Source organism: Lytechinus variegatus, chromosome 8 (genome assembly GCF_018143015.1).
Source record: "Lytechinus variegatus isolate NC3 chromosome 8, Lvar_3.0, whole genome shotgun sequence".
In the NCBI taxonomy this organism is placed as follows: Eukaryota; Metazoa; Echinodermata; class Echinoidea; order Temnopleuroida; family Toxopneustidae; genus Lytechinus; species Lytechinus variegatus.
In genome coordinates, this window is record NC_054747.1 from 10200608 (window position 1) to 10226161 (window position 25554).

The following is a 25554-nucleotide window of genomic DNA, read 5'->3' on the forward strand; positions in this document are numbered from 1 at the left end:
ACGTTTGGACAATTAGCGTTCTCGTTGAAAAGAATTGATAAAATTGATGGATTGAAAAGAAAAAAAAGATTAATTGAATGGGGAGCTTGCTTTATACATGTAAGAGAAGGTCCTTCTTTTGAAGTCAATTTCAGGGAATAAAATGCCGAGGAGAGAATTTAGTGCATTGCAGGTACAATATTTTTGTTTGATATTGTCCCCACTATGCTTTAAAAAGGTGCGATGAGTAATGAGCGATTTGAAATAAATTGGGGCTTTTATATTTATTATTTTGATTAGTTTTCCTATGCAGTGCAACGATAATCATTTTGTGGTAAAATTAAGGCAAAAATATAAATTTACAAGAGTTTTATAAGGCATTGCTTTATGCGGTGAATCCATCCAATTGTACGTGAAATAATAATTGATATGTTCAGACCACGTCAGTTGTGAGTCAAGTATAACCCCTAGATCAGGGGTTCTCAAACTACGGCCCGCGGGCCGGATCCGGCCCTTGGAACTTCTCGATCCGGCCCGCGAGACTCTGCTTGGTTTTTTAAAATCACTTTTTAGTCACAATATGAAACATTGCTCAATATGATTACATTGTGTATCCATGAAACCGTAATAAAAGTAATGACATTCAAAACATATGAAACTGTTATAAATTTGTTGGATTAAATGCTCCCAAAATAAGGGCAAGATTGCACAAGAGAGCATATAGGAACCCGACCGCAAGGGTTTTTGCGCTTCGCGAACATTTTTTTTTCTAAGTATCCACTTCACCCTGGCCCTTTCAGGTTTACTTGGAGTCTAATCTGGCCCTTCAAAGAAAAAGTTTAAGAACCCCTGCCCTAGATATATTATTTCATCAGTACACGGTAGGTTGTTGCTATATCATTTGGTCGTGAATTGGTTATTCTCCAACTTTCTTTTTTGTGCCGAAAGAAATGACCAGGCTTTTTTTTATGGATGAGTATACTATCTTGTTTATATCAGTGAACATATTTACATCTAAATAAAAAGAAAGAAAATCACAAAGCAAAATACTAAAAGTTTCATCAAAATCGGATAACAAATAGCGAAATTATTGAATTTTAAAGTTATCAATATCTTGTGAAAACAGTTATATGCATATCGTCATGAATATTCATTAGGTTGGCTGATGAAGTAACATCCCCACTTTCCTTTTTTTCTTATGTCATTACATGAAATCATAAATGTTTATTTTTTTCATACATTGTGTAAATGATGTGTCTCCATTATGTTGAAATATCTTGCGCAATAAATGACTAATGCATTTAATAAGCTGTCAATCCAATTTTAGTTCTTGGTAGAAATTTTTTGAATAAATCTAATTTCACATAATAAAATACAAAAGAACAAGTGGGGATATGGTATCATCAGCCCACCTAATGAATATTCACAAAGACATGCCTAAAACTGTTTCACCGAAATATGTAATAAGTCAATAACTTTGTTATTTTGTTATCCGATTTTGATCAAATTTTCAGCATTTTGCTTTGTAAGATTTTACTGTATTTATTGAGATATAAATATTTCCAGCCTGAACGTCCCCTTAAAGATACGAATACAATCGTGTACTGCTTTCTCAAGGAATTTTTTTTTACACAGAAGGCAGTACTGAAATGGGCCTGAAATTGTCAACACCGATCATAAATGAACACTAGCAACTCCGGTATTATAGTCCTAAACATGCTTAAGTTATGCAAATAGCCCTTTGTTTTCATTGTTAGTTGAAATTGAAAGAGATTCTGCATTTACCTATTTTGATATCTCGAGTATGAGCCAATTGAGCAAAATAAACATATTTTATCAAGAAAATACGTTCATATCTTTTTAACATGTAAATGTTAGATGTATCCTGATTATTTGATCGGCCAGTTTATGGAGTCCCTAATCCTTCTTAAAATCCCTTTTTTTCTTTAATACTTGAAAAGACAAAACTCCTTGAAAATCCAGAAGTAATGAAATTAAAAAACGAGGGGGGGGGTGCTAAATTGAACCCCCACAAACCGCCAAATGGAAAACTTTGCTATCCATCATGAAATAATCACCACAATTTAGTAACAAATCGTTCAAGTTTCCTTGTTTAATATGAAAGTGCAAGTGCAAATTATTTCTTCTTTAACCCTCTAGGTTTCTTCAATCCCTCGCTTTCAAATGTCTCTAAAATAGGCATATTCACCATACCCATTTCCCATTGGTAAAGTTCTTCGCATGACCCTAATCGCCTAATGTAATATGAGCCCCCCCCCCCGAATCAAGGGGAACTTCTGGCTGGAGAGTTTGCCTCCACCCCTAATCCAGAATTGCTCATATCATTATCTAGAGGGATTCTTGTACAATAACCATTTCCGTAATAGTACCATCATCAGAATCACACTTGGTGATCTTATAGCCGTATCCTCCACCACCAATTTTCCATCCATCTGAGAGCTTTGCGATAGACCATTCCCCGAGTAATTTTTCCACATCTTCCTTTACGCTTTCGACCTGTGATTTCGTCGCCCACCTCCAATCCCGCGTGATGCCCTCGGCGATTTCAACCACACGAACATCCTTCACTGGCCTGACTACGGTGATCAACTGGTCTCCAAACTGTCTGTTGGGATCGTCATATTTCTCGACTTTGTTGCCATATCCACCACCGACAACTTGCCACCCATCTTCAAGTTTGGCGATGGTCCACTCATCAAGTAAATCTGTAACATCTTGCATGGAATCTTCTGCTTCCCAGTGCGTCGCCAACCTCCAGCCACTAGGCATCCCATCTTTGACTCTAGTGACTGAAACCAAACAATATGTTTTTATAAAACATTTGGGTAAGACTACAAACAAAAATTTGACAACATACATCTGAAGTAAGTCTTTGATTAAATTTAGATGTTTCATTTTTTAACCGTTTAAACAACGAATGTAACATTCATATACAAAATCAGCGTTGTTGCTTTTACTCTACAAATCATTTAAGGAAGGCTTTTTCAAATCTATATGATTTACAAATCAATATTTGCTTTAACTTTTATTCACTAAAATAAACTATTGTCATGCTGTTTATGTTCGGAACTGGACCGTCGACGAATTCCATCTTGAAATGGAAAAAATACAAAGAAAGACTACTGTAGAAATAGATAAAACAAAATAGCATTCTATTACAAAACTATTTGGATGAAGAATTGAAAACACCAAAAAATTTAACAAAAAAATAATAATGAAAAATAAAACAAGAGCAACAATAATATAGGTTTTCCCGCCAATTATCGTAGATCTATCATCGGAACAATTATTTCCGTTTTGATTATACGCGGAATTGTTTCGCAATTTGGATCAACAATTAGGAATAAATTTCTAATTTTATTTCTTTAGCATGTAATTGGTATATAATTTAAATTAAAAAATAAAAATACGAATTTATTTTATTCAGTTATCCTCGAACGTGGCATTCAATTTCGTTGAAACGTCAGTCCAAGTAAAACGTGATATGCCGTGTATGGGAGCAATCTACTTATTCAATAACACGATTTTAAATACGCTTTCGTAATATTTTATTTTATGCAATGTGACGAAGTGTATCTGTTTCCTTTTTTCTATATTTATTACAGATCAAATGTCTAATTAAACTAGGTTAATAATATGCTATTTCCCCCTAGCATTTTAAATCAATTTAATGGGAGAGGGGTGTCCAAAAATATAAAAAGACGAATTGATCCAAAGAATATGCATTGATTTAGTTATCTAAGCTGCATGTGCTCTGAAGCTATCAGGGGTGCCTATCGATATTCTCAAAGGGGAATAAAACCTTTGGAACAGCAGGCTTGCCACAAAACAGAAAAATCAAAGAATAAGAACGAAGAAAGTTGAGAAAAATCGGACAAATAATGAGAAAGTCATGAGCATTTGAATATTGCAGTCCCTATGCCATGGAAACCCTCCCATTGGCAATGCGACAAGGATGTGTGATGTCACATGTGAACAACTTTTCCTTTGATGGACTATAAAATACCCCCAAAATGTCCCCTTTTTTGCTTTTTTATGGTGATACAAACTCTTTATCGATGATTTATTCTTTGAAAGTCTGCATTACAAGCTCTCCTATAGAAAGAACACATGATCTACTGATAGATGTAATAAAAGAGGCAGTTTAAGTGAATATAAACTAAAGAAATGGGGAGGGTTGTGACATCACACATCTTTGTCGCACTGCCGATGTGAGGATCCTTATAGTATTAGTGATTGCAATATTCAAATGGTCATAACTTTCTCATTATTTGTCCTATTTTTCTCAATCTTTCGTTGATCTGTTTCTTTGATTTTTCTGTTTTCACACAGGCTATCTTGTTCCAAAGGTTTCATTCTCCTTTAATTTTACAACCCTCCCCTTTTATTCAAGAGCTGGTCCTTAACTTAGCGATTCATTGGAAGTTTATTTCCTGACACATTGCTTTCAATACATGGAATCCAGTATGCAACATTTCTATTTTGTATATATTTATGTGCCAAGAAGCCTCTCTCAAGATCTCAGATCGTCACGAAAATCGTTTTATGAATCGTATGCAAAAAAATGACTATGTTCAAACATGTCTAAAGGCTGTTGTACGAGATCGATATTCGAAAGAGGGATCATTGTGTCCTCCTCCCCCACCATTCTGTCTCGCTGGATTACCGCCCACGTCGAATGATTTTGTTTGTGAGCGTCGAAATAATAATATACAGTTCTTTTATAGCGCATATCACATCGTGAATAATGTCTCTATGCGCTTCCAAAGTATTATTACCCCATGCAGCTGTAGGTTGGGAGCCGTAATCACTCAGATTACAGCGCACACGCATTTCAAGAAATAAATTCCTGCCGGGTGCCCATTCACCTCACCTGGGTTGAGTGCATCACAATGTGGATGAATTACTTGCTGAAGGAAAATACGCCATGGCTGGGATTTGAACCCAGGACCCTCTGTTTCAAAGTCCGGAGACTAATCCACTTGGCCACAACGCTCCACGAAAGGACAAGATTAGTATTCGTGAGCATTTAGAGAATGGATCCAAAATATACAGTCGTCAGAGAAGGCTTGGTTTTTCTAAAGTTGCAATCACGGCAGCACGTAAACATTTACTACCATATTTTTTTTTATTTTGATCGACATTGCTTGCATGATAGGTTCACCCAGTGGTTCAACCATTTCAAGACGTCTTTTCCCAATTGGTTGAATAGGTATATAGACGAATGAGACAGACGAGAGACAAGCATTAGAAAAAAAATTGTTTGAACCAAATAAAGACGATATGAAGAATTAGACAAACGTCCTCATCTACACAGTTATGTAAAAATGCTGTTTAAGATTTTATACAACGCTGTTTACTATATGAACATTACTATAGTTGTTTAACAGTTTAAACAATCATGTTTAATCTACTGAAGATTAGATATTGAAATTTAAACTTTGTTGTTTAAGATTTAAACACTTGTTTAAACTGTTTAAACAATTAATGTAAGGTTCATACAGTAAACAGCGTTGTATAAGAATTTTAATCAGCGTTTTTACTGTGTATGCAATTAAGGTTTTAATTCACAATTATCATGTAACAAGATAAAAATAATTAAGCCTTAAAACGAAATATGATGAATAAAATTCTAAAACACATTCTGTGATTGAGGTGATTAAAAAAATAGACAGCAAAGATATAAAGTAAAAATAGAAGTGGAATGCCTCTGGCCGTCTCACCTGCATCACGCGGTTCAATATAGCAGCAGTGCTGACTTTGAATACTACTCTAACTCGCACAAGATGTTCAGTGAGTCTTATGTCCACTTTTTATGAACTAGACCAATAAACTTACAGAGATATGATGGTTATTCAACAAAAAAACCCAACATGGCCAAAGTTCATTGACCTTTGACCTTGATCATGTGACCTGAAACTCGAACAGGATGTTCAGTGATACTTGATTACTCTTATGTACAAGTTTCATGAATCAGATCCATAAAAGTTCAAAGTTATGATGGTAATTCAACAGATACACCCAATTCGGCCAAAGTTCATTGACCTTTGACCATGGTCATATGACCTGAAACGCGCACAGGATGTTCAGTGATACCTGATTACTCTAATGTCCAAGTTTAATGAACTAGACCAAGAAACTTTCAAAGTTATGATGGTAATTCAACAGATACCCCCAATTCGGCCAAAGTTCATTGACCCTAAATGACCTTTGACCTTGGTCATGTGACGTGAAACCCATGCAGGATGTTCAGAGATACTTGATTAACCTTATGTCCAAGTTTCACGAACATGACGAACTAGGTCCATATATTTTCTAAGTTATGATGACATTTCAAAAACTTAACCTCAGGTTAAGATTTCGATGTTGATTCCTCCAACATCGTCTAAGTTCATTGACCCTAAATGAACTTTGACCTTGGTCATGTGACATGAAACTCTAATAGGATGTTTAGTAATACTTGATTAACCTTATGGCCAAGTTTTATTAACTAGGTCCATATACTTTCTAAGTTATGATGTCATTTCAAAAACTTAACCTCAGGTTAAGATTTGATGTTGACGCCGCCGCCGTCGGAAAAGCAGCGCCTATAGTCTCACTCTATAGGACACCACTTCATACGCTGGTTTATTTGACCAACGTCAGTGCGAAATTGATTTGTCTATAAATGAAAATGGAACTAACATCCAACACAAAATTATTTCTTCCGCTCATGCTTTGCGAATTGATGACGGTTTTCATATTGCCAAAACGAATCAAATAAAATCCATTTTGAATGATAAATTCGCCTTTTTCCAACTCAAAGACACCAAAATCATTAAAGGACAAATCCACCAAAACACAAAGTTGATTTGAATAAAAAGAGAAAAATCAAACAATAACACTGAAAATTTTATCAAAATTGGATGTAAAATAAGAAGATTGTGACATTTTAAATTTCGTTTAATTTCACAAAACAGTTTTATGCACATCCTGGTCGGTTTGGAAACGAGAAGACTGATGACATCGCTCACTCACTATTTCTTTTGTATTTCATGATATGAAATATTTCCATTTTCTCTTTATTGTCATGAGCAACAATTACCATTGTTTGAAAATTTTGCGGTTCAACCAAAAAGAACCTTTTTTGTCAAATCTGTGAAAATTGAAATATTGTATAATTAAAAAAAGCACAAGAAAAAGTGAGTCAGTGAAATCATCAATTCTCATTTGCATGTCAGTGAGTTGCGCATAAAACTGTTTTGTGAAAAATAAGCGAAACTTGAAAATGACATATCGTTTTTTTATCTTATCTCCGATTTTGATAAATTGTCAGCATTGTTCTTGTATGATTTATCTCTTATGATTCAAATCATTTTTTTCTAGGGTGGTCTTGCCCTTTAAATTGAAACACGGGAAAAACGGTGGAGCTCAATTTGAATGGTAAATTATCCAATCGAATGATATCTTGCCGAAATTGGCAGGGAAATCCTTTAATAACAACAATTATAATTCTGATGATGATAATAATTTTAATAGTAATAGCGGTAGTAATAATAATAATAACAAAAGCAACAATGATGATAATAATAACATATAATAATGGACTTTATTTCTCGGTTTACATCCAAATTCTTGAATTCGATTCTTGGTGAATTGCCATCGTTATGCTTGTTTGATTTTTATTATTGGTCGAAATCAACTTTTATGTGGTGAAAGTTGACCTTTAAAGGAGAATGAAACCTTTGGAACAAGATAGCTTGTGTGAAAACAGATCAACGAAAGTTTTAGAAAAATCAGACAAATAATGAGAAAGTTATGAGCATTTGAATATTGCAGTCCCTATGCCATGGAGAACCTCACATTGGCATTGCGACAAGTATTTGTGATGTCACTTCAGAACAACTCTCCCCATTACTTTAGTATATGTTTTACTTAAACTGCTTCTTTTATCACATCTATCAGTAGATCATAAATTCTTTTTATGGGAGGACTTGTAATACATATTTCTAAAAAATACATCATGGATAAAGAGTTTGTATCACCAAAAAGAAAATGAAAAAAAAAACATTTTGAGGGTATTTTATAGTCCATCAAGGGAAAGTTGTTCATCAGTGACATCACACATCAATGTCACATTGCCAATAGGAGGATCTCCATGGTATTAGTGATTGCAATATACAAATACTCATAACTTTCTCATTATATATCCGATTTTTCTCAAACGTTCGTTGATCTGTATCTTTGATTTTTCTGTTTTCCCACAAGCTATCTTGTTCCAAAGGTTTCATTCTCCTTTAATCCTAAAAAGACTGGGGGGCTGATTCAGCCCCCCCCCCCCTCGACATTTTTCGCGATAAATCCGCCGCGCAAATTTTTTTGACCGCGTCGCTCGCTGCCTTTTTATTTTCAGGTCTCACGCTTCTTTTGAGACCAAAATTGTGGCCCCCGGGTACGCGGTTCTGAAAATACGCAACAATTCGTAAGTGCATGCAGACCCCAAATGACCCGAAAACGTGAATTTGTGTACAAATCCAATGCAAATACTGTTTTTAGCCAAAATTCATAAATGTATCATTATTTTTCCTTTTACTGCTTAAAATCAATTAATTTTCTCGTTTTTATGGTCAAAATAAAGTCCCCGACAATTTCCATTGAAAAAACAATAAAAAACAAAAAGTCGAAAAACAGAGAAATACATAAAAAATTAAAAAACAATAGAATACATGAGAAAATAATTGTGATGTTGAAATTTTTTAAAAATAAATTTGATCAGATGCTTATCTAGAGTATGTGAAACAAAAATTAGCATTTCAGGGGCATTATTTTATTAGTTAGAGCAAACTTATGATTTTACGCATAAATTAGCACAATTGATGAGACATGAGATTTTTTGCAGAATTTGATGTTATAGTTTTGTAGATAATGCAATGGGTAACGTGTGTGCCAATTTTCGTCGTGATCGCGCGATCGACCGCCGAGACTAAGGGGGGGGGGGGGTTGAATCACCCCCCCCCCCCAGTCTTCTTAGGCGTCAAAATAGCCCAGTCTATTTAGGGTTAAAGAGAACGAGGTATCCGGTAATCGTAAACTAGGAATATTGCAATCCACATAGGTACCAAAATGGGTTTTTGTGTTATTTTTTTTTAAAGATAAGTTTACCTCTAAATTCTTTCTTAATCGAGTTGGTGATCACCTGGTCCCCGAAACTTTTGTTAGGATCAGCATATCTCTCGACTTTGTTGCCATATCCACCACCAGCAACTTGCCACCCATCTTCAAGTTTGGCGATGGTCCATTCATCAAGCAAATCTTTAACTGTTGAATCATTTGCCTCCATGTAAGTCGCCAACCTCCAACCACAAGGAATCCCATCTTTGACCTTAGTGACTGAAAGCAAATACGAATTGTTGTTTAAACAACTTTTAAGGAAAAGAGTACAAACAAAAATTAGAAAACATATATTCTTGAAGTATAACTGAAAGTGGACAGCCAAGGCACGTTGTTTTATGTAATCAGACATGACGAAAAAAATAGTATATATGCCAGCGCGTATTGGGAGACCTATTTTTTTTTTTAAATCTAGACTTATACCTTTAAACGGAACATTCTAACCATGTTCAGTATTCATTACAATTTCTGGCTGAACATGTGAAATTACCATCGTTTGAGCATTTTGCTGTTCAACCAAGAATAACATTTTTTTGCGAAATCTGTGAAAATTGAAATATTGCAAAATAAAAAAAAGCACAAGAAATAGTGAGTCAGTGAAATCTTCAACTCTCATTTGCGTGTCACTGAGTTGCACATAAAACTGTTTTGTGAAAAATAAGCGAAACTTGAAAATGTCATATCGGTTTTTTATTTTATCTCCGATTTTGATAAAATTGTCAGCATTATTCTAGTATGATTTATCTCTTATGAGTCAAATCATTTTTTTCTAGGGTAGTCTTGCACTTTGAATTAAAACACGGGGAAAAACGGTGGAGCATAATTTGAATGGTAAATTATCTAATCGAATGATATCTTGCCGAAATTGGCAGGGAAATCCTTTAATAACAATTATAATTATGATGATGATAATAATGGTAATAGTAATAGCGGTAATAATAACAAAAGCAACAATGATGATGATAATAACATGATAATAATGAATTATACTTTTCGGTTTACATCCCAATTCTAGAATTCGATTCTTGGTGAAATTGCCTTAGTTATGCTTGTTTGATCTTTATTATTGTTCGAAATCAACTTTGAAAGTTGACCTTTAAAGGAGAATGAAACCTTTGGAACAAGATAGCTTGTGTGCAAACAGATCAACGAAAGTTTTAGAAAAATCAGACAAATTATGAGAAAGTTATGAGCATTTGAAAATTGCAATCACTAATGCTATGGAGATCCTCACATTGGCATTGCGACAAGTATTTGTGATGTCACTTGAGAACAACTCTCCCCATTACTTTAGTATATGTTTTACTTAAACTGCTTCTTTTATCACATCTAACAGTTGATCATATATTCTTTTTATGGGAGGACATGTAATACATATTTCTAAAGAATACATCATGGATAAAGAGTTTGTATCACCAAAAAGAAAAAACAAATTTCGAAGGTATGTATAGACCATCAAAGGGAAAGTTGTTCACTCAAGTGACATCACACATCAATGTCACATTGCCGATAGGAGGATCTTCATAGCATTAGTGATTGCAATATTCAAATGCTCATAACTTTCTCATTATTTGTCCGATTTTTCTCAAACGTTCGTTGATCTGTTTCTTTGATTTTTCTGTTTTCCCACAAGCTATCTTGTTCGAAAGGTTTCATTCTCCTTTATAAAAGAGAACGAGGTATCCGGTTATCGTAAACTAGGAATATTGCAATCCACATATATAGGTAACAAAATGGGTTTTTGTGGTAATATAAAAATGATAAGTTTACCTTTAAATTCTTTCTTAATCATGTTAATCGCGTTGGTGATCAACTGGTCCCCGAAAGTTTTGTTGGGATCATCATATTTCTCAACTTTGTTGCCATATCCACCACCGACAACTTGCCACCCATCTTCAAGTTTGGCGATGGTCCATTCATCAAGCAAATCTGTAACGACTTGCATTGAATCCTTTACCTCCATGTAAGTCGCCAACCTCCAACCACAAGGAATCCCATCTTTGACTTTACTGACTGAAAGCAAATATGAATTGTTGTTAAAACAACTTTTAAGGAAAGAGTACAAACAGAAATTAGAAAACATATATTCTTGAAGTATAACTGAAAGTGGACAGCCAAGGCACGTTGTTTTATTTAATCAGACATGACGAAAAATAAATAGTATATATGCCACCGCGTATTGGGAGAGCTATTTTTGTTTTAAATTTAGATTTAGCCCTATACTTTTAAACGGAACATTCTAACCATGTTCGGTATTCATTACAATGATTGGAGTCTAATAAAATAAATGACGAGAGCGTAGCCCCCCCCCCCCGGGGGGGGGGTGAAGGCAGTCAAATGTATTGCTGTACACACGCGTGACCAAGTTTGTTTTCCAAACACTCCCTAAACGAGTTTTTCTCTGCGTGAAAAATAACCCCCTAAAGAAGTTTTTGCGGGCTTTATTTACATGTTTTGCTCCTAAACTAGTTGTCGCCAGAATATGACCCCGGTGGAAAAACTTGGGGAAAAAGCATAACGGAAATTTATATTCAAGCTGGCAGTTTCTTCAAGGAATAACAAATCAGAACTAACAGTTTCAGGGTAGACTTCATGTCAAAGCGTAGTTTATTTTCACCTGGAATCTTTTGAGAGAGGAATTATCATCAGGATCATCAACCTGTTCTGGAGAACAATGTTCAACCCATGGACTACTAATATCGATTGTTCAGCATCATCAACTTTGTCTTCACTGACATTTCAACTTGTTACAGCGACTCTAATCATCCATCGTTTTTCGACATCAATTTCATCGGTGACCAGCACTATTGACTTTAATCAAAGGAATCTTTGCCAGATAACTTGGATATGTTTATATATTTTTCGGATTAATCAGAACCGACTCTTCGAGGTATGTAACATAACTTATTATTTTGTTTGGTGTATGATATGTTTACCCGCAATTACAAAAATGCAAATCTATATGTATATATATATAATAATCTAACTAAATTTCGTAACAATGTGAAAGATCAAAATCAGATTTTAAAGACTATGCGTTCCTTTAGGGGCAACCAGTGAAGAGTTTTCAGTATACGGGTGATGTGGTAATTTTGAATTACCATGGTTCAAAATTTCAAAGATCCAATAAAAAGGGTCTTAATTGTCAAATCTGTAAACATTTAAATATTGCATAATTCATTCTTATAAAAACAAAATAAACAATGAGTGAGTGACACCACTGACACTCATTTGCATATCACTGTATTGTGCCTGTATCTATTTTGTAAAAGTTAGCGAAGCTTGAAAATTTTCCAATCGGTTTTGATGAAATTTTCGTCGCTGTTCTTGTTTGTTTGATTTTCCTCTATTGGTTGAAATCATTAGCCTTCAAGGAGAAAGAGGTATCAGATAAAAATCATAATCTAGGCTTATTACAATCCACATTGGCACCGAATGGGATATTTTTTTGTAATATAAATATGATCTCCTTACTTTTGAAAAATTTCTCCATATTGATGATCACTCGATGGCGCAGTTTTTCGGAAGGATCTGCAATGGATCTGAAAATGAATAAATAGATAGATAGTGATGAGAAATAGAGTTATGGGGTGTCTCAAAGCGTTACTTAGAGTCGCACTTTAATTCCCATTTTCGTGCGGTATAAAGGGCAGCATTGCATTGGTCTTAAAGTATTCTAAATGCGACCGCACACCTTATGATTGGTCTGCGACCCGATTTGAGAATAAAATTTAGTAGAGTTTGAAGCTAATATTGAGACTTGGAATATCTTACTGTATAATGTTCTGAATCATCGTACGAATTCCTATGTTCAAATCTGTGAGTATGCTATCACCCTTCTTAGAATAAAGCGAATTTAATATTTAGTCGTAATGACGTCATAGCAGTCGTACGATTGGCTACGATTTGAAACTAATGTGGCCTTTACTCCAAAAGAAAGGCTTGCAATCTTACAAATTGGTTATGTTAGTATTTTTTCAATTAATTTTAACCTCAAATAAAATGATATGTGCCATTCACATTTTCAGAAAATGAGCAAAATGCGATTTGTTCCAAAATCGGATCGCGAACAGTCGTAAGGTGTGCGGTGGCCTTAAAAGAACGCGCACTGCTGCTTATTGATTAATAAGAATACGCTTTACAATGTAAAGCGCGAATACACTATCGAATTGCTTGTTTGAAATACCGTCATAAAGCGTCCGAATGTTCGTTTTGTTTCAATTATTAAGTCAAAAGGGGCCTAAGCTTTCGATCCTAGCAGAATCTTCGTCGATGGCAAAATGACAAACATAAAGAGTGGAACAACCATAATATAGACCACAGACAAGCTACAGCAACACTAGAAACAAGGAGACAAAAGGGTCATTATGTGAGTAGAGAAGACCAATCAGGTTAGTGAAGGGGATGAAAGAAAAGGAGTAGGCAGACACAAAGGGAAGTTGGTTTAAGTAAGGCCAATGAAAGACCTCAAGCAAAGAGGGATTAAGAAAATGAGGCAGGCAACATCAAACAGGATCTGGAACAAAACGGTAGAGGGTATGAGGAAGAGATGAATACGAGAGTTAGTAAGAGGTGGGTCAAACAGGTTACAGGCATAATAAACTAGTGCATGGGAGTGGGGGAAAAGGTCTAAGTTCATTGACTCTAAATGACCTTTGACCTTGGTCATGTGACACGAAACTCTAATAGGATGTTCAGTAATACTTGATTAACCGTATGGCAAAGTTTCATGAACTAGGTCCATATACTTTCTAAGTTATGTCATTTCAAAAACATAATCTTAGGTTAAGATTTGATGTAGACACCACCGCCACCGCCGTCGGAAAAGCGGCGCCTATAGTCTCACTCTGCTATGCAGGTGAGACAAAAGTCAAATCAGGCGACTCTCTTTATTGTTTTAAACACCGGTCCTATTCATAATGTCTGTTGCCATGAGGTTAATTTATTTTGTTTTTGTTTTGATGTTATCGTTACATTTTTCTTTGTGTTTTTATGTATTTGTGATACTTGTGTATTTTGGGGGTTTCATTTTACCCATTTTTATTTCTCCTTGTATGCTATCTGCTTTATGCCATTTTATATTAATAATCTTTTATTGTCTTTTAAATTGTCTATTTTATAACTTATTAATCAATTTTGCTTAGCTTTATTTTAGTCACATGTTTTTGAAAAAAAAATCCTTTATTTCTATGATTTTCTTCGTCTTTTAAACCGTCTTTTGATTTTAATCTAGGTTTTTAAGTTTTTTTTTATTCATTCAATGTGATAGCATTGATATGTCATGTAATTTTGATTGTGTACTATATTTTACTTTATATTAATCGTATTTCATTTATTTTGTAAATCTTTCTATGTCTACAGGGCCCTTTTGTAAAGTAGGCCTTTGGGCTATGAAAGGACTATACTGTTTTTAAATAAAACTTAATAAATGAATAAATAATTAAATGATAGAAATAGTGGTGACGAGAGCAGTGTCAAAGAGTATCATAATGGTACAAATGGTACAAGGCTAATTCTAATAATGATTAAAAGATGAATGGTAAGAACAATGTTAATAATAATGACGATTTCATAAAGAAAGGTAATTACGATCAGATAACAAACCTTTATACATATAAAAGTTTTAAAGGACAAGTCCACCCAAGAAAAAGGTTGATTCGAATAAAAAGAGAAAAAATCAACTGACAAGCATAGCATCGAAAATTTCATCAGAATCGGATGTAAAATAAGAAAGTTATGACATTTTAAAGTTTTGCTTGATTTCACAAAATAGTTATAATACACATCCTGGTCGGTATGCAAATGAGCAGACTGATATAATCCACTCACTTTTTCTTTTGTGTTTTATTCAATGACATATGAAATATTCTAATTTTCTCCTCATTACCAAATGAAACAATTAATTTCTCTCTGAACATATGGAATTAGCCCTGTATAAGTACTATATGGTTTAGTCAAGTTAGTCCTTATTGTCAAATCTGTAAAAAAAACAAGTAATCTATAATTCAAACAATGAAAAAAAAAGAAAAAGTGAGGGACATCATCGACTGTCTCATTTGCATTTCACTGAGTTGTGCACATCACCATGATCACTGATTTGTGAAAAATTAATGAAACTTTAAAATGTCTTAACTGTCTTATTTTACATCCGATTTTGATGACCTTTTCAGCGTTATGCGAGTTTGATATTTTCTTTATTTATTCAACTCAATATTTTTCTTGGGCGGACTTGACCTTTAAGTAATACATTTAAGTAGTGGTGGGCTATACAGGGGTAAAAAATGGAAAATGTTAGGGCACCTGTATATTTGACTCAAGTTCATTTCCTGAGCATTTTGACACCATTTTTATGGAAATCGGCCAAAATATGAGAAGGTGCCGCCCCAAAAAAATCTTATCTGGGGTGGGCGTGGCCCCAAATAGGCCAAATATGGAAGTGTCTGCGTGCATTTTCGTAATAACTTATGTGTTCCGTATCCGCTTTGGGTAATTTTAGTGTTGATGTAAATGTTTTTATAGACAAATAATCTAATGAATCTAATATCGAAGCCAGTGTTGATATTTTGGGTGATTTTTTTTAAAATCAAATTTGATCATTTAGTGGGCAACTAGATCAAGTGATCTTGAATATCAAACAGGTCATTTTTCTTAAACATTTACATAAAAAACCCTCCGGATGTGATCCATGACTCAACTCAAGCTGGATCAGACAGCCATTCCATAAACATCCATGTACATTATGTATTTCTTTGTTTTTCTTTGTTTTTTCCAACGGAAATTATATCAGTGATACTTTTTCAGTCGTAGATAATATGAAATCAATTGCTTTTACTCAGCAAACGTAAAATAATGACATTTTTTTTATTTTTTGCTACATTAACAATCTACACTGGATTTGTACTCGAAACCATGTATTGGGGCACTTTTGGGCCCTACATTTATTTCCAAAATGTTGCACTAACTTTGGAACCGCGCACCCGAGTGTCGCAAATTCAGTCTCGAAAGTGGTGCGAGACTGACAGTAAAAAGTCAGTGAGAGGTGCGTTAATATATATATATATATATATATATATATATATATATATATATATATATATATACATGTACAGTATACGTATAATATATATACGCGCTGTGCATCTATCGCCAAGAAATGTTACAACATGTGCCAAAAAATGTATAATTTACACGTTTTCAATTGGGCGTGGTCCCATAGAGCCAAAATCGTTTATTGGGGCGGCACCTTCTCAATTTTTGACCGAACACCCTTCTCCATTTAAACGCCTGGTCACACCGCCCGAGCGTAGTTGGAGTGGTCGTGGAGCGGTAGGGAGAGAAGGTCGAATTTCGCTCACAAAATTTGGGGGAAAAATCGGAAAAAAAAGAAAACGAAAATGGTGAACGGTAGCGAGCGGCACTGATTTTTTCTCTCCGCTCCAACAACACTTGTGCGGTGTTAACAGGCCTTAAGCTGGTGCCGGTACCGTAGGCAAACTGAAACAACATTTTAAGGCCTGGTCACACCGCCCGAGCGTTGTTGGAGCGGTAGGGAGAGAGGGTCGAATTTCGCTCACAAAATTGGGGAAAAAATCGAAAACAAAAACAATCGAAATCGAAAATGGTGAACGGTAGCGAGCGGTGATGAATTTTTCTTTCCGCTCCACGAGCGCTCCAACAACGCTTTGGCGGTGTGACCAGACCTTCATAGCCTACCTCTAATCTAAGCCATTATATCGAAAGCTAGACTACTAAAGGACGCTACAACTGGGCGTTGTGGCGTGCGCCTGTAATCCAAGCTGTGGGGAAGTTACAAATTGATGCAGAGGTTCGAGGTTCGAGCCTTGGTCACGTCTTTCGGATGGTGACGTTAAAGGTCGGTCCGAGACGTAAATAATCATATCTGATTGATACACGTCTCACAAAACTCAAATACACACTCATATTCCATAGCCCATGTACACACACACACACACACACACACATTGCGCTATGTGTAAATAGAAGTAATATTATAGCAAATATAAATCACTTTATCATGTTTGTGGTATTTAACACTCACCGCAATCAAAGAAAGTACAAAATGTGAAACAGAGTGAAAAGAAGATGATTGCTTGTCTGCAGTTGAAAGGAAATGCCGGGGTTGCGTGGCACCTAGCTCTCTTTATTGATTTTACAAAGCCAGATAGTTGTGTCCGTTATGAATATTCATCAGAATAAGAAGAATGTGATTGGTTAACCATCTAATTGTTCAATCATCTGACTAATAAAGAGTTCCTGGGAATTGCAGATACGAGACTATATAGCCACTCCCTCGTTTTTTTTTCTCAAATGGCCGTCATGTTGACAAATAGCAAAGAAGTATTTGTCGATATTTGGTGAATTGGAACAACATTTTGAAAGAATGTTAAAAGGGGAAGCAAAAAATTAGTTGAACAAAAAAATGCCGAAGGTTTGAGATAAATCCATCAAAGAATTGAAAAAAATTTTACTTTTTAATTTCACTTTTTTCATTTGTGACGGCATATGCGATCACCGTTTCTACATAGCGATGTTAAAAATATATTATCATACATGTCATTTTCTCAGAAAATCGAAAAGTTTTTACTGTAATTTTGTACATCACTAGACAAATCATTTCACATCCGATTATGAAAAAAGAACAAAAATAAGTCCTCAGGAACCATTAAAAATGAAATTCATGCACGATATATTACACAATATAATGGGGCAGCTGCTCGATTATGACGTCACAATTTCATAACTTTGAATTTTAATAACTTTCCTAAACTTTAACAGATTTTCCTCAAACCTTCAATATTTTTCATGATTTTTCTGATATTTTTACATCAAACTTTTATCAGGGTGAACTGAGCTAGCTCTATTTTATTTATGTGTAAAACTCTCATGCATCGGGTCAGGTCAACCTACATAGAAAATATCAAATTAAAAAAAAATGAACTCAGGCATCGCACTCGCATTATTTATTCCGGCCTTAATATACGTAAGAATGACTTTAGGATCGCTTAGGCCCCTACTTAAAATTTCAGGTTTTAGAAATATCGTCTATTCTAGCAACATTTTTCAACCTACTCTCAAAACAAATGAGAAACTTCAATTAGTTTTGTGGTATTAATAAAGAACTACTGGGTAGGCATGTAAAAAATGACAACCAACAAAAATATGTTGCCCATGAGTGAATTAGAGGTGAGAATTTTGCACGTCCGACGGGACATTTCTGAGTACCTAACGAACATTTTCACCTCAAATTCACTCATAATCAAACATTGTTTGTTCATTTGGTAATCGGGTTTTCACATGGCTACCCACTTTATATAAGTTTATAATTATTGACAAAAAAATGTTTTACCGATCAAGCAATCAGCCAATTAGAGACTAGAAATTGATTTTGCGTACTACACGTATGGAATCTCGCGAAACGTGTTATGATAGCGTAAACTACAATAAGATCGGAATGGCATTGTGGTTAAAGACCCTGGGAAGGAATTCTTACAAGGGTGCTAGAGCAGTTCGTAGCTACTTGACGGACAGTTTTGGTCGAATGACCTTTCATTTCTTTCATCAATGATCGGCAGATTTCAGAGCAAGATATCGCATAAGCATGACATAGATGGATGAAGAAATTGTATAGACCATGGACTAGAATAGCACACATGCCGGGGTTGCGTGACACCTAGCTCTGTTTATTGATTTTACAACTCGTAAAGCCAGATAGTTTGGTCTGTTATGAATATTCATCAGAATAAGAAGAATGTGATTGGTTAACCATCTGATTGGTCAATCATCTGACTAATAAAGAGTTTCTGGGAATTGCAGATACGAGACTATATAGCCACTCCCTCGTTTTTTTTTTTTTTCTCAAATGGCCGTCATGTTGACAAATAGCAAGGAAGTATTTGTCGATATTTGGTGAATCGGAACAAAATTTTGACAGAATGTTAAAGGGGGAGCAAAACATTATTCGGAAAAAAAATGCCGAAGGTTTGAGATAAATCCATCAAAGAATTGAAAAATTTTTACTTTTTAATTTCACTTTTTTTCATTTGTGACGTCACATGCGATCACCGTTTCTACATAGCGAATCATACATGTCATTTTCTCAGAAAATCAAAAATGTTTTTTATTGTAATTTTGTACATCACTAGACAAATCTTTTCACATCCGATTATGAAAAAGAACAAAAATAAGTCATCAGGAACCATTAAAAATGAAATTCATGCACGATATATTACACAATATAATGGGGCAGCTGCTCGATTATGACGTCACAATTTCATTACTTTGAATTTTAATAACTTTCCTAAACTTTTACAGATTTTCCTCAAAACTTCATCAATATTTTTCATGATTTTTCTGATATTTTTACAACAAAATTTTATCAGGGCGAACTGAGCTAGCTCTATTTTATTTATGTGTAAGACTCTCATGCATCGGGTCAGGTCAACCTACATGGAATATGAAATAATAAAAAATTGAACTCAATCGCACTCGCATTATTTATTCCGGCCTTAATATTCGTAAGAATGACTCTAGGATCGTTTAGGCCCCTGCTTAAAATTTCAGGTTTTAGAAATATCGGCTATTCTAGCAATATTTTTCAACCTACAGTAAAAACAAATGAGAAACTTCTTTGTGGTAATAACAAAGTACTACTGGGCAGTCATGTAAAAAAAATGACAACCAACAAAAATATGTTGCCCATGTGTGAATTAAAGGTGAACATGTTGCGAGTTGTACGGGACATTTCTGAGTCCCTAACGACAGGGGCCTCGATCCATTTTTCAGATGGGGGGGAGCAAAATCATGAATAAATTTTCCAAAGACGCTCGATCAGACAAAACGAACTCACACACACACACATATGCCTATATATATGGGTACATATATATGTATACATATATACACGCACACACACATATATAATATAGGTATATATATATTTATATATATATATATACATATCTCACCAGCAGATTAATGCGAACGCGAAGCGCGAGCTGAAAATTTTGATATTTCGATCTGAAAAAAAGAATTGAGTTTAATGGACGTTTTTAATAAACAAGATATATATATCCAACAAAAGATTATTGCAAATCGAAGTGGGAGTTCTTTTGAGGTTTAGAACTGAAAACGGGACCATATTCACCTATTTAATCATGGAAAGTATGGGTTTTGTTGTAGAATGATGCGAGCGCGAGCTGAAATTTTTTTGCTATAATTTTCACCCCAAAGAGTGAATTTATGGAAATGAATTTGGAGTGAAAAATTGGCGCCAAGTGGCTTATTGCAAGGGTGGGTATCTGATTTTATTATCATAATTATTATTATCATTATCATTATTAGTTGAACTTTTCTTTCTTTTCCTCAAATTGTCAATGCTTTAAATGATTGAAAATCCACTATTTTACGTGCAAATTGGCACATTACCTTATATTCAGCTTTCTTATAAATATTTGTATTTTTATTATTTATTTATTATTATTAAACACACCCTTTCGTCAAAACCGGGGGGGGGGGCTTTGGACGAAAGGGCGCGTTTCAGTGAACGCAACGCGACGTGGCGCTCCCGACGCACCCTTTCGGCTAAACCGGGGGGGGGGGGGCTTTGGACGAATCTTCGCGTTCGCGTTGACGCACCCTAACGCGACAGCACCCACGCTTTCGACATAAGCCTTTCGCTGGATAATGGCCATTCATTTTGTTTACGAGACTTAAAACTGAATGCCATGAAGGATAAGTCCTTCAATCATGATTCTTAAAGCGTTATCGAGTAAAAACGTTTTGGAATGGCATTGTGGTACTACCTGACAAGGATTTCTTTTTTTACAAGGGGTGCTTATGTATATTCGACAAGCAAAATAAAAGAACAAAAAAGCATCGCTTTAAATAGAAGGTCGTTTTGCACGGAATGTCCACAGAAATTAGACAATGAAAAAAGGGTTTCACTTCATTTCCCCCAATTTGCCACACCTACCAGATTTGCAGGGAGTGCTGCCTTTGGACAATAACACCCGCAGCACCCAAAGCATCCAGGCGCCATGTTGTGGTAAAGGGTTTATCAGATCATGGACCTATAGGAATTCGAGATATAAGATTAAAGCATATTGTGTCGAGATTATGATTTTACGTAACCATGATGTCCCTTGTTTAAAGTGGAATCCAGCCTTAATCATAACTTTCTGTGTAGGAAAAGATAAAAATTAATGAAAAAGAATGATGAAACCAATGAGAAAGTTATGGCTGCTCTAAAATACGGGGGGGGCACCTCCATTCACGAGTGGATACATTGCGCGACAATGAGGTCTCGAAAAGCACACTAAACACGTATTTTCTATATACCGAAAATGCATACCTTAACAAGTAATTGTGTGTAAAACCCTCCCCTTAACAAGTATTGGAAACAAAAACGATAATCTTGGCAAGTATTCCTTGGTTTGAACCCCTAAACAAGTACATTGGTAAATTATTTCAATTGTTCCATGCAGACGTCGATCGGTCATCGGTTAATACATGTGAAGGTGCCGTGGCCGAGTGGTCTAAAGCGCCTGACTATACATGAAAGAGTCCGGGGCTCGATCCCCGGCCGCGGCAGCTATGCCCGTGAGCAAGGTATTTAATCTACAAAGCTCTTGTATCCTGCTTTCAAATAAATGGAAATGCTCTATGCATTAATGGTAACTTGGTGTGAGCTTGTTAAAAAAAAAGGCCTGGTCACACCACCCGAGTGTTGTTGGAGCGGTCGTGGAGCGGAGAGAAAAAATCATCACCGCTCGCTACCGCTGTTTTCGATGTTTTTTTTTTCGATTTTTCCCACAATTTTGTGAGCGAAATTCATTGGGCTTAGTACTGCACCTCCCACACCTTGCCCAAATCTTACTCTAAACACGTAGTGTTGACTCATGGGGAAAAAAAGTACATCTGTCACGTGGGAATTGACTTTTGTTTTATTATTTATCTACTGCTGCTTGACACCAAAAGAGGAATACGTAAAAACTGAGGATTACAGTTATGAAAGATTTAATCAAACGTTTTCAATATTTCTTTTCGTTTCTTTGACAATAATTGTAAACGAAATATACATGATGTGGGTTATGGATAACAAAATATAACTTAACTTAAACGGTAATCGTTGATGTGAGCCCCCATCATCCTATCTGGTCTGACACGCCCCACTTGGCCCTGGTGGTCGGTCCAGTTCCTGGCCTCCGCAGGTTGCGATGTCTCTTCCACTCGGCCTCCGCAGACTGTGTTACCCCTCGATGAGTAGCCCCCAGATAAGAGAGATGTGGCTTCAACGAATTAGTGGACGAGATCGAGCCCCCAATGATGACATGAATTTTGACCAGTCATGTCGGTGGAGAACCGGCGGCAGCTGGGGTCGTTATCTCGTCACCGACGTAGTCCCTCAGTTTTAACTTAAAACTGCCTACACGAACATCTGTAGTCTATTCTGGCTTAGGTGGTTCTCCCTGAATTACTTAAATTGACCTCCTAATATACCTACCGTTACTAGGAATAACTGTACAATTTCTATAAAGTAATCCAAAGAATTTTAATAACAGATTAGTGCATAAAGCAACACATTCTTATTAATAAAAAACACTTTTTATTAAAAAAGTATCTGTACAACTATACATTCAATGCTAGAGCACTGTAATGACTATTTGACACCTGTATTAAAATGCTTCTTCTAATAAGAAATATTTCTAACACCTGTATAAAATATGACATAAACCTCGTACACTTGTACTCTTAAGAGGGGGTCAAGCGTTTCCAATGCTTCTAAAACATTCAAAACATATGTCCATATACAATTGTCTATAGGCCCACCATAACCTGGAAGAAGTAAAAATGTTTAACACACGACTTTAATTGAAACATTCTAAAATGGCATTAATTTTTTTTCCTGACAACATCCTTCATAAGACATTTTAGTCTGAATTTTTATGCCCTCGCAAATTTGACCCTAAGCTTTCCTAGCGAAAAAAGATACCAATTTTCCATAATTTTTTTAGTGTTTTTGACACCCTTATTACTCAATGTACGTACCATGCCCTATCTTGAAAAAGACATCCTTTTTACATGTGTTTTTTTGGGGGGGGTCGCGCATGGTATCCACTCGTCAATGTAAGTGCCCCCCGGGTTTAAATTGAGATGATTGAGATCCTTAAGAATATGTAAATTTCAGATTGGCAACTTAGGCCTAAGTACCAATTTCCGTGGGGCAGTAATCTAAGTATAACCCAGGTAATGTATTTCTTTATATCCTCATAAAAGAAAGAAAAATACAATTTGAAGTAAAAATTTTGAAAAAAATATACGTTTTGGCTATTTCATGTATTGGAGTACATGGAAGAGTAGTCCTTGCCTTACATCACTATGACATCATAATTGTTCGTGCGGCAAATTTCAAGTTCATTAACAATTTATAAAACTTTTAAAAATTCATTATTTTCACGGATCAACTAGTTTAGTTTTTTTCCTCCTAATAAAGCAAGTTTTTATTTGGACTGGATTCCCCTTCAATGAGCTACGTGCACTTTTATGACTGCACAAATATTTCGACAATGGAAAATAGACTGCTATTAAAAAGTATAGGGCCCAGTTCAGGGAAAGCCACTCAGCCGGAAAATTCCAGCCTATGGTAGATGGTGATAAAGAAAGTGCGGTAAAATGGTATCGGGTAAGGACTTTGAACCATGAGTAGCCTGGTAGCATTATAGCTTGTTTTGAAATCTTGAAAACCTTGAAAACATGATGATAAATTTTAAATAAGTCAGATTTAGCAGTAATTCATCACTATAACGACCAGCCGAAGATCAGGCAGTACAGATATCCCATCAGTGACCGGTTATACTCAAGTCCACTCCGACAAAAAAGTTTGATTGACCTAAAAGAGGAAAATCCAACAAGCATAACACTGAAAATTTCATCAAAATCAGATGTAAAATAAGTAGGTTATGGCAGTTTAAAGTTTCGCTTCATTTCACAAAACAGTTATATGCTCATCCTGGTCGGTATGAACATGAAGAGTCTAATGAAGTCATCTACTCACTATTTCTCTTTTATTTTATTTTAGGAAATATGGAATATTCTAATTTTCTCCTCATTGTCATGTGAAACAACGATAATTCCTCCCTGAACATAGGATTGTTTGATAAAGTTGGTCCTTATTTGAATATTGAAATCACTAATGCTATGGAGATCCTCCCATTGGCAATGCGACAAGGATGTGTGATGCACTGAACTGCTGGTATTTCCAGTTCAGCTAGTGGTGATGTCACATGTGGACAACTTTCCCGGCCTTTTCAGATGGACTATAAACAGTAGCGTACCTAAGATTTTCCACAGGGGGGGGACCGTCCGGCCAAAGATTTGACAAGCCAAAAAAGAAGGTCTTCAAAAAAATTGACAAGCAAAAAAAGGTCTTAAGTCATAAATAAAGAAATTCGTACCAGAAAAAAATTGACGATTGACAAGCAAAAAAAGCAAAAAAAGTCTTGAACCATAATACAAAAGAATTCGTAATTGACAAGCAAGAAAAAAAGATATCTTCACAATCAAAAATAAAGGAATTATTAAAAGAAAAAAATAACAAGCCAGAAAAAAAAGCTTTCAATCATAAATTAAGAAATTCGTAATTGACAAGCACAAAAAAGGTCTTCAAGCTCGTCAGGGGGGCAGGGAGACGTCCTTTGCATGGGTTGTGACTCGTCGGGGGACGTACTGCCCCCCCCCCCCCTCGTAGGTACGCTAGTGACTATAAAATACCCTCAACATGTCTCTCCTTGCTTTTTCTTATGGTGATACAAACTCTTTATTCATGATGCATTCTTTAAAAATCTTTATTACATGCCCCCTATACTTTAAGTAAGGCATATCGCAATGTTCTCATCATTAGATTCAGGAGAGGAAGATGTAAGACAAATCATCACTGATATTTTTTTTATCCGTAGTATCAAATCAATATTTTGTATCAAACATGGTGGATAATTTTTAATTTGTCGAATGATGTGACGAAAATGGGTTGTTTAGTTCAAAAATTAGATTTGAAAATATCCTTAAAACCTTGAGCAAGAAACACGAACACAACCCCCATATTATCTGATCACTTCGTTGGCTTCCGGTTCACTCTCGCATAACGTTCGAAATCCTCCTCATTGTATACAATAACATGTCACCCAAATATCTCCAAAACCTTATTTCCCTTCGTTCTTCCTCTTCTGTCAGATAGACAAGACCAATATTGGGAGAATTTGAATTCAAGGAGCATGTTGGGGTAAAAGTTGAAAACCGGTCTATTTCACCTAATCTGAAAGTGCTGAATCTGATAAGACCGGTTCCCAAGCCAATTTTTAATGTCTTGACCACCTAATTTGCATAAAC

The 25554-nt window shown here is 35.4% G+C and overlaps 1 protein-coding gene across 1 annotated transcript; it reads right to left on the bottom strand.

Moving 5' to 3' along the window:
- Positions 1-923: 923 nt before the first annotated feature.
- Positions 924-22422, bottom strand: LOC121419956. Its single transcript, XM_041614455.1, has 5 exons — positions 22283-22422; positions 12625-12692; positions 10921-11163; positions 9142-9369; positions 924-2789 (listed from the first exon to the last, which is right to left on the bottom strand). The coding sequence occupies exons 1-5, from the start codon at positions 22315-22317 to the stop codon at positions 2329-2331; spliced, it is 1035 nt and encodes a 344-aa protein (XP_041470389.1). The 5' UTR covers positions 22318-22422; the 3' UTR covers positions 924-2328.
- Between the last annotated feature and the right edge of the window lie 3132 nt (positions 22423-25554).